Source organism: Quercus lobata, chromosome 2 (genome assembly GCF_001633185.2).
Source record: "Quercus lobata isolate SW786 chromosome 2, ValleyOak3.0 Primary Assembly, whole genome shotgun sequence".
NCBI lineage: Eukaryota > Viridiplantae > Streptophyta > Magnoliopsida > Fagales > Fagaceae > Quercus > Quercus lobata.
This window is the reverse complement of record NC_044905.1, coordinates 38,586,215-38,597,214: the sequence shown is the minus strand read 5'-3', so window position 1 is coordinate 38,597,214 and position 11,000 is coordinate 38,586,215. Positions and strand designations below refer to the sequence as shown.

The window sequence follows — 11,000 nt, the reverse complement described above, 5'->3', positions numbered from 1 at the left end:
GGATAATTGTTTTAATTAAATTAATTTTGAGTTTATTGGCTAAACTTGAGGACCAAGGAAGGTTTAAAGTAGTTGAAATTCGGAGAAAATTTGAGCATTAAAGACCAAAACGCTTGAAAAAGGAAAGAATCATCAAGCATAATATGGGCTCGATTGGCACTTAGACTAGATTTTCTAGGATTTTCTCCTATTTTGTCTTGGCTTGTTCCCCACTCAAGTTAAACCTTACCTACTACGAATTTCACTCAAATTTCGAATTTTCTTAAGTCTTATATTGCTTAGAAATTGATTATAACCCCCCCCCCCCCAACATCTAGCATAAATATCACTCTCTACCATTAGTTTAGGGGACTTGAAAGACAACTCAAGAAATGCACCGAAAGGACTTAGAATCTAGATATACAAGGCCCTCTGCAAGGGACCCAATTGGTTCCTAGACTTAAAACATGTGGCAACTCCTAAACCCTCCTCTTTCAATCCATCCGACTAAGACATACTCTTTAGAGAAGTGCAAGAACACACAATTAAGAAAGACATAAACCCAAGATCGCCCCCTAGAAAGAGAGGGACGCAAGGCGATGCCCTCACAATGATACATGTTGTGATTACAAGCCAAATTGTTGAGAAGCAAAGCTACCAACTTCGCCATAAAACTCATGACTACAATATCTCTCTTTGGTGCCTTTTTTTAGGAAAATGAAATTAGGGATTATTTAATTACTTTTCATAGAATGGATTGAACGAATCTGAATGATTAGAGGGTTTTTTTTTTTTTTTTTTTTTTTGAATCAGTGTTTTTGTTGAATATTTTGTTAATTTGTTGTTGTTGTGCCTTATCTTGATCTTGATATTATTTGAGCTAATTTTATTTTTGTAATTTGAAATATTATTTATTTATTTATTTGTTTAATGGGTTAAGGATTAGAGTAATAATACGTCCACAACATTTCTACAACAAATTCTAGGTGGCAAACTCTTATTGGTGGATAAAAAGTAATGTTAGTGGTGTACCTTGTTTAAAATCAATAATAGTCTATCACATAGAATTTTTTTTTGAAATTTTTATGAAAATGTTATGGATATTACTCTAATCCTTAACCCTTTAAACAAAAAATAAATAAAAGTTCAAATAACAACAACAAAAATTTAGTTCAAATAACAACAATAAGGATGTCAGGGGGTCTAAGATTTTTTTATGAGTATGTTAGAGACACAACAAAATGTCACAACAATTCCTACATTAGCATACCAAAAGATTTAAATTAGGGATTATAGAGGATTCATGTGTGAGTTGGCATGCTAATTTTGGAATGTTGTGAAATTATTATGACATTTTATTATGTCATTACTTTAAAAGGAAAAATCCGTTACACGGTGTTTCAATAATTGAAATTGTAAGTTAAATTCATGATTTCAGTTTTGAAAACACACACTTACACACTGTGTGGAATAAATAACTATTGCCATATTTTTATTTTTATTGAACCCAAATTTTTAGGATTTTCAAGGTGTTTGTAAGAAATAATTCAAATATAATTATGTTTATAATATTTTTGGCAAGTCAATCCTGTGATATGAAAAACTTGGGTTAGTATTTGAACTAACCTAATAATAAATGATCAAATTGTGGGTTCCAGTTAGCTCAACTGGTAAAGTCTCTGATGGTTGAATAAGAGATCTGGGGTTCAATCCCCGCCTACACTAAAAACTGATTTGTGTTTTGGTCTGATGATAAAGAGTTATCATCAGAAGGGGACGTCATAAGTTGAAATTCTATCTCAAAAAAAAAGAAAAAGGATCAAATTTATATTTAATCATAAACTAAAATGTTGTGGAGATAACATTTATTTAAAACTAAAGGTAGAATTAAATACAAAACTTGTACCGTTTCTTTTTTCTTTTTCTTTTTTTGAGGAACATTGTACAGTTTCTTAAAAACATGATTGTATTAACTAATCTATATATAATAATAATAATAATAATAATAATAGTAGGTGAAACTAAGAAAAACTCAAATCAAAATTTCAAATTAGAGTCCCAATTTTGCACCATGTGTCATAAATTATTTGTTCTTAAAAAGTTTTATTTCTTAAATTTAGAATCAAATGTGGGATCACATTATAAATATTCATCCAAGTGAGTTATTAAGTACAAAAATCAAAGAGACTAGAATAAATAAATCATAAAAAAAAAAGTGCTTCACAATAATTAAAAAAAAAAAGGACAATTTACATTTTATACCTAATAATATCCTTACAAAAATTTTTAAAGAATTAATAAAATATAAAAATAACTATCAATAGTATTTAAATTATATTATACATCTTATTGTATATATTTAAGTGTATCTATATATATGCATGAAGTTACAAGCTAGTATTATATAATACATACATAATACATCATACATTAACCAATATCATACAATACAAATATGATATCCTTCAAATTTAATTAAATTTATATATAATGTATTACAGAAAGAATTGTATGTGAATTTTTATTTTGAAATAAAACATCGGAAGGTGGGAGGGAAAAAAGAAACATCCTAGTTGGTCCGGCTGAAAAAAAGAAAGAAAAAAAAGAAAAAGAAAAGGGGAATACGACATCACGATCTTCCTGATTATACCTATTCTATCCACGTATGGGTTTAAAAGTTGACCAAAAAAGGGTCCAAGTTGAGAATTACATGAAAAGTTCCTCGCTCTCTCTCTTTCTCTCTTTGTGTCCCTATCGTCTTAGCAACGCAAATAGGGTCGTCCCAAATCAGACACTTCCACATCAAGCTTTTTATAAATATAAATATTTTTTTTAATACGACAAACCTCACCGAAAAATGAACAAACAAATTTGTCTAGGTTCTATTCAACTTGGGTCATCATCATCATCTTCATCATAAAGTTAGTTCTGCCAAACTCATCAGTCGGTTTTAGGTTAACAACAAAATTACGTGGATGCCATGCCCAGTACTTAGTTTACCTTGCTTTTTATGACGTGCCTTCAATTCAAGGATTCATGAAAAGGAATTGAAGACCAAATAAATCTATATATATATATATATATATAAATTTGAAAAGGAAAAAAAAAAGAAGAAGATGTTATTCCATGAGTTTAATAGTATTAATTTGGGTATAATATTCCTAAGCCGTGCACATGACGCATGTCAGAAATCTAAAAAAAGAGACGTGCTTTGACCGTACAAATCAATTCAATATATATATTAGGATAAGGGATGCCATTTACTCATTTACAATGTGCAATGCATATTAGAGTTTTATCCCAGAATTTGACCTTAGCTAAAAGTTCTTCTAACATAAGTTGACATTATTGATAAATATTGTTGTATCTTTTTTTTGGCTAAGGGATTAAATTTTCCTCCATCTTTATCAATGACCTAATTGTATTAGGTTCTTTTGCATTTCGTGAAGCATTGAAGTAATAAGATTTTTTTTTATTTAAAAAAAAAACCCAAAAAGGTTTCTTGGTGTAATTACGCTTCTAAAACTTAGCGTAGGAAATGTAATTGCGTGGCGTCAAGCATGAAAGTCTCATCTGTTTTTTTTTTTAATTATTTTTTGCTAATTATAAAAGTCTATTCAAAACTTTTAAAGATTCAATCGGAATTGTTCATAAACTTTGATTAGTATAATGATTTTAATTATAAGAATGCAAGTTTAAAGATTGTAGGTCCCATAATATATAAGAGCCCATTAGGAAAAGTGTAGAACAGAATAGTAGACCCAAATAACTCGAGTGAATCAAAGTCTGACTCTGCTTTATTTTTATATTTATTTTATGGCTAAGTATAAACATTGACAATTTGACAATGACAACGTCCTCAGCCCCTCAAAGGAAAAAAAAAAAAAAGGGGGAAAACAAAAACCTATTGATTTGGGTGCCAACTTGATGATTGTTACTTTTACCCGAGCCCATTTCCTAATAATGGACTAATAATTAGATTAATCCTCATCCGTGAAGAATTAACCAACCCATAATTTACTTTATGTCGGTATAGAGAACTCAATTCAAACATGAACACCTCCTTATTCTCTCTATTTCTTTCCCAAAAGAACAGAAACCGACAATTCTTTATGAAGCTCCAGATTAGGTCCATTTATATAAATGGAAATCAGTCAAACTCAAGTGTGAACATACATACCATAGTATCCTAGTCGCCATTTCTAATCAATTTGGCATCACTGCATCTCTTAAAGGTGGGGAAGGGCCACACAAAAAATAAATAAATAAATAAAAACAAAACAAAATCCAAAACCTTTTATCAAGCAAAAATAATAACCATAAGGCGGCGTGCATGGTGGAGCGGGTGTGTGTGTCTCACAACACAGTAAGACTATTTTAATGGCGGCTGTTCAAGTTTGAATTCCCCATCACCTTATATTGCTGCTGTCGCCTTTGTAATCATAACCTTAAAAACCATAAGGGTGTTTATTTTCCACAAATTGTCAAAGCACACAATCCGGGTCAATCTCAATATACTTCTTCTTCGGTTGGAAGTTACATGTGCTTGCTAAAGGTGGCGAACCAGAGAGGCTCAGCCAGGGTTCCGGCTCAAGATGGTGATGAATCGGAGAGATATGGCCAAGAAGAACCATCAGAATTATCATCACAAACACAACAAATATTGGACCAGCCAAATCCAATAAATTATCATCATAGTATTGGTGTAAATGCAATGGTAACACAGCCAATGTTTTCGGATTTGAGCAGAGCGACAGAGATGACAGCTATGGTTTCAGCTCTTAGGCATGTTGTATCAGGACAGAGTGGGGGTGACTCACGGGGGTATGGTTCAAGTTATGGAGGAGCGGTTTATTCTGCTTCTCCTTCTCCACCTTTGTCAGCTTACTCTTCTAGTTCTGCACCTGCTATTGCTTCTGCTTCGTGGAGTGGCCAAAAGAGGGGGCGTGAAGAAGAAGAAGAAGGCGTTTCTCAGTTGATTGAGTCTATTCCTAGAGGTTATAGAGGGCCTTCTGCTGATTTCAGATTATCACAAGGAGACTCCACATCTGGTGCAACTGGTTAGTTTATAACAAAACAAAACTGATTTAATTAGATTTCATTCAGTCATTCATTTCTCTCTTTGGTAATATACCGTACAACACAACAATCTAGACAACAACAACAACAGAAAATTAGGATTAAGGTTTTATTGTTATTATTGTTGAATATACCACACGGGTTTACCGTTTCATTCATCTCAAATTCTTTCATGAAATAAATTCAATAATCTAAAAGAATATTAGTTTATTTTCTCCATTAACTACTTGATATTCTGTTTGCTTCTTCTTTCTTCCCCTAAATTATTCCTATAAATTTATGAATAGAGATATTACAAAATTATTAATTATGTAATTAAAATAAGAGTGTAAGAGTATTGATTATTGCATGATGTTTTTTGAATGGTATTATCACCTGACTATCAACCTCTAGAAAATTAGAATGAGCGCAACAAACAGTTTAATTTAGAATTGAAACTCCCACTTAATTACATGGCCAACGCCAATCCATGTTGTTAAGAACAGATTATAACTTGACATCACAACATTGATTTTGTTCTACATCCATGAAATGTCTGTGTAATATATGTATTGTATATATCATTCTTTACAGTAAAAGAAGAAGCTACAAATACAAATATTGTTGCAACCACCACCACTACCACCACAGCTCCTGAAACGCCAATAAGCGAAAATGTCGAAGAAACCGGCGAAAGAAGGAGAAGATACAGAGGAGTAAGGCAGAGGCCATGGGGCAAGTGGGCAGCCGAGATACGCGATCCCCACAAGGCCGCCAGAGTCTGGCTCGGCACATTCGACACAGCGGAGGCCGCCGCTAGAGCCTACGACGAAGCCGCCTTGAGATTCAGAGGTAACAGAGCCAAGCTTAATTTCCCAGAAAATGTCAGGCTACCACCACAGCCTCTCCAGCAAAATTACTCTACACCATCGAACCCAATATCCATTTCTGATTCACCAACAACCCATTTGCTTCCAATGACATTACCACTGTCATTCCAGCAACAGTTCTTCCAGGTTCAACCTCAAGCTTACCAGGGCTCCTCTGTTAACGACTACTTGCAGTACTCCCAGTTTCTCCAAAGCTCTGGGGACTTTCAACATGGACAACAACCCTCAAGTTTATTGGAACATATGCTCTATAATTCGCAGTTGGCTGCTTCGGCTTCTCTTCAATCATCTGTATTGCCATCATCGTCTTCTTTAACTTCTTCTTCGTATGCACCCTCTGGTTCTTCATCCTCTGCTTCATTTCCTCTGTTTTCTCATCAGCAATCGGGCTATTTTCGACCACCCACAAATCAGAATCTAAATAGTGGTGTCGGCGGTTCCGATTTGCCTCCAACTCCGCCGTCGTGGTCAGATTCTAGTCACTATCATAGTTCATCCAGTTAAACTTGATCACTTTTTTTTTATATATTAAATTTTAAAAAATAATTAGTATTATTTTCTTGTTCTTAGCTGATGTATTTTAATGTCCTTACATGTTTTAGGATGCTTTTCTTTTCTTTTTCTTCTTTTTTTTTTTTTTTCTTTTTTTTTGTTACCATTGTTGTTGCAAGTGAGGTTCTCGAGCACAATTTTTTAATCACCTTCATATAAATTTATTATTATTCATTGCTACTATTATGGTAAAATTATGTAAAATTAATTGTGTTCTTAGGTTTACTGACAATGAAAAAGAATATATGGGTATATTTGGATAGAACTTATTTTGATAAAACTGAAAACTGAAAATACTGTAGTAAAATAAATTTTAAATATATAAATAATATCATGGGACCCATTTTTAATGAAAAAGTTACTAAAAAATAGAATTTGTGGGTTCATGAACAGTGTAGGGATATATTATTTACAGTAAAAAAGTCAATATTTACAGTTACTGTTTATAAAACAGTACATAAACAGTAACTACATTCCCGAAACGCGTGAAAACCAAAAAAAAAAAAAAAAAAAAATAGAAAATAAGAGAAGAGAGGAAAGCGCAAAACGTACAAACTAGCAAACGGAACGGTTATCCAAACATTACCTATAAATAAATAAATATATATATATATATATATATGCATATAGATAGTGTTAGAGGGAAAAAGGACAAAGAAGCATTTAGAATTTTAGGCAGAGTTCACTGTCAAAAAGGATTTGATGTTTATGTTTCTCTTAATCATCGATCGAAAAATTTAGAAACCAACAGTTTTGTCCGAGAGCTGTGTGTCTAGGATCTATTTTACAGCCACAGATTTATTAAAGAAATGTACTTTATTATTGATTTTTTTTAATGGTGAACATGATTATCTTATCTTATGGACAATAAGCTACTGTCATTAGTGCACTGACAAAGATGTCTTCCTTGTGTTAATCTTTCTAAGAGTTAAAATATTGGTAAGAGTGAACAGAGAATGGGCCAGCGGAACAGGGGATGTGTGTGTGTTTCGGCTTCATAGTTAGATTCTTGATATGTCCCATCAGGGGCTTTGAGTAGACTTAAACCCAACATTTTCCATGTGACGAAGTGACTTCTTTTTTTTTTTTTTTTTGGTAAAAGGGAAAGACGAAGTGGCTTCTACATGGAGAGATTTAATAAAAGATTTTATTAATGTTTGTCTTAAGTACACATGTGAGTAAATCAATTTTGAAATAACTTTATTAAAAATTAAAAAAGTTTTAACAATTTTTTCAATTTTTAATAAAACTTTTTCATGCTAAGGATACACGTTAACCGATTCCTTAAAAAAATCCAAAATCCCTACCTAATCGGGATTTGAACTTTTGTTATTAAAAGTCTGCCGGTTTATAGAACAGTTTTTAGTTTTCTAAAAAGTACAAATAGGTAAAAAAAAAAAGTATAAAAATACATATAATATTATTTAAAAATATATATATATATTTAAACTTACGTAACAAACAACACCATAGTTTCTATAACAACTTTGATGTTTCTAAACTCTGACCAAAAAGAGAAGAGGAATTACCGAATTACAGGAGAAAAGGACTAACATCCTTTTTTTTCCTTTTCTTTTTCTTTTTCTTTTTTTGTAAATAGGACTAACATCTTTGACATTTATATATTTATAGATTTGGACATCAAATTTGTTACAAGAGGGCCACTCCTTACCACCGGGCCTGTTGGCCCAAGTGGTACCCGGTCTCCTTAGTGACCTTCAGCTCAGGGGTTCGAGCCCCTGCACTTACATAAACAATTACCTAGCAAAAAAAAAAAAAAAAGGGTCATTCCTTTACTTAACAGTTGTTCTAACTACCATGTAAACAAATTTAATTTAATAGGAACAAATGGTTCAAGTGTTCCCATCACCATTGCATCCTACATGGAGAACTTTTATTTTGGACTACGAGATATACAACATTCTACTCACGTGAGCGTGAGTAGCAGAATGAGTGGGATATTGTATCAAGGATGTCAATACCATACCGGAGGCCGTACCGGTTTGGCCACTGGTACGATATATTTCGGATACCAGTCAATATCGGCGTACCGTTTCGGGTTTACCGTTATTTTTTATATTTATAAATAAATAAATATAAATATATAAATATATATATATATATGTATGTATGTATGTATGTATGTGTCTGTGTATATATATATTATAATAAATATAAAAGTTTACCATAAAACATTTTCTTAATTCAGAACTAATTATTCATGGTTTTAGACTTTAGTATCAATTAAAAGGGAAAAAAATAAAAAAATAAAATAGAAAGCTTAAAAGTTACCATTGCATACTAAGAAAACAAATAATACTAATAAGTTAATGCAAATAAATTACCATTCTGTCCTAACAAAAATTCAAAAATTACAAAACTTAAAAATAAAAATAAATAAAAATAAAAAACTTTTTTCTGTACCGGCCAGTATTGCCCGAAATTGGCCAGTACGGCTGGTATTTTTTCCGGTACAAAACAGGGGGTTGAGCGTACCAAATTGCTAGCCGGTACGGTATATTCCGGCCGTACCGGCCGGTACGGTACGGAATCGACAACCTTGTATTGTATACCTTGGTGATATAAAGGTGAGTTTGGCATCAGCTTATAAACTTAGTTTTTAGTTTTTATGTATAATTTTTTAAAACCTTACTTCTTCTTCTTCTTTTTTTCTCACTTTTTCAAAAAATTTCAAGGTACAAATATACTTTAATACATTTCGGCAAAAAGTTTTCAACAAAAAGCTAAATAACTTATTCCCAAACAGACACAGAATATCATCTCCTCCATAATCTCATTAACCCGAACCTTCCAATTCTCACCCATGAAATAAACATAATGTTCATTTTTCACCAATAGGCTGGGAGCTAGTAGGATTTAGTCGAAGCTCACAAAAGGGCAGTGACTCACATATGAGATGGAGATTGTTGGATATAAATGTGTAAGTAAAATCTTGCATTGAATAATGATGAGAAGAATTAGTGGTTAATATAATATAGTTGAGCTCATAGCCTCATACCCATTGGGTTTAGACCTTTTGGGTTAAGTGTGTCTTTATAAGTTATATTAATTATTCAATAAGTATTAAGTACTTGTGGGGTGTGGGAGGCAAGGGCCGAGGTTCAAGTTTCCAGGAGGGAGGTTTAAGTTTCTAGGAGAAAGCTTCACACACATATACACTTAAATTAAGTTAGAGTAAAATTTCTATCTTGTATAAAAAAAAAAAAAAAAAAAAAAAACTACTCAAGGAGTTTTCCTAAGTTGTTTATCTTCACAACAACAAACTTTCACGCCATTCTCTCCTCACCGATCCCTCCCTCCACATGTAACCTTCATATTGGTGGATGGGTGCCAGTCAAGTTATCCAATGTACATTGCCACCAAAATTCCCCACCAACCCACCCACACAACCAAATTATCGAATGCCCATTACAAAATCATCACAAAACTTGTAAGACTTTAAACTGAAGTTTCAATCTTCAAACTCCCATTACCCACCACAATTAAAAAAAGAAAACGTTAAAATATATATATATATATATATATTAACTAGATCAAATTTTAATCTTGTCTCATGGCAAGGCCTCATAGCAACTCGACAAATCAATAAACTTTGATGAAATTGTTAAAGAGAGAAAAATTAACAAATCAACATTAAGAGAGAGATGAGAAAAGAATGATAATTCACTTAACAGAAAAATGGAGATAGAACCACCGCACACCCTTGGTGCGACGGTCACTCCACAAAATATAAATGCTTGTAGGATGTGGGAGAGTAAGGACCAAGATTCAAGTCTCTAGGAGAGAGCTTCACAAACATGTACACTTAAATTAGGCTAGAGTAGAATTTCTATCTTGTAAAAAAAAAAAAAAAAATGGAGATAGAGAGACGAGTTGATGAGGTTTTAGTACACATCAAAAAAGAAGAAGAAGAAGAAGAAGTGGATAAAGAAATCTAAACTACCAATAATATTAAGTTACAATCCATACCTAAGCATTTGTATGTAGTATCGACCTGGTTAGATTAAACAGGTGTGAAATTTCCTCACTCGACACCCAACCAACCGTAAAAATAAAGTACTTAATTTCAACACTCATTCACTAAAGGCTTCATTTGAGAGTTCATAAAGGAATAAAGTTGAATAATCATAAAGGAATAAAAAGGAATTGAATGTATTTAAGTAAAGGGAAAAAGAAATGAATGAAATTAAGTAGTCTTGTTTGGATGTTTTAAAATAAATAAATAAATGAATGAAAGGTAAGTAACCTTATTTGGAAGTAACATGAGGCAAATGAATGAAATCATTTTATGAAAATATTATCATAAGAGCCCTATTTTAAAGTAAATTGTTGAATATATGGGGGTATTTTGAAAGTTTTAGTAAAAAAATTTATTAAATTTAATATCATTCTCTTCGATTCCTCCCAATTTTAGGGGGAATAAAAATTTGAGGTTTTGAGGGAATAGAGAAGAATGAATGTTCCATCGTACTAATTTTATTCTCTCCCACTTAAAATCTC

At 32.2% G+C, this 11,000-nt stretch overlaps 1 protein-coding gene across 1 annotated transcript; it reads left to right on the top strand.

The window, feature by feature from the left end:
- Positions 1-4,249: 4,249 nt before the first annotated feature.
- Positions 4,250-6,523, top strand: LOC115977882 (ethylene-responsive transcription factor ABR1-like). The gene is made up of 2 exons (XM_031099910.1): positions 4,250-5,039; positions 5,632-6,523. Exons 1-2 carry the CDS (start codon positions 4,520-4,522, stop codon positions 6,429-6,431), a joined length of 1,320 nt encoding a protein of 439 aa, XP_030955770.1. The 5' UTR covers positions 4,250-4,519; the 3' UTR covers positions 6,432-6,523.
- The last annotated feature ends 4,477 nt before the right edge of the window (positions 6,524-11,000 follow it).

Coding starts and splice junctions, on each gene's coding strand:
- LOC115977882 (XM_031099910.1), top strand. CDS start 4,520: ATGTGCTTGCTAAAGGTGGCGAACCAGAGAGGCTCAGCCAGGGTTCCG. Junction 5,040..5,631: donor CTCCACATCTGGTGCAACTG/GTTAGTTTATAA, acceptor CATTCTTTACAG/TAAAAGAAGAAGCTACAAAT.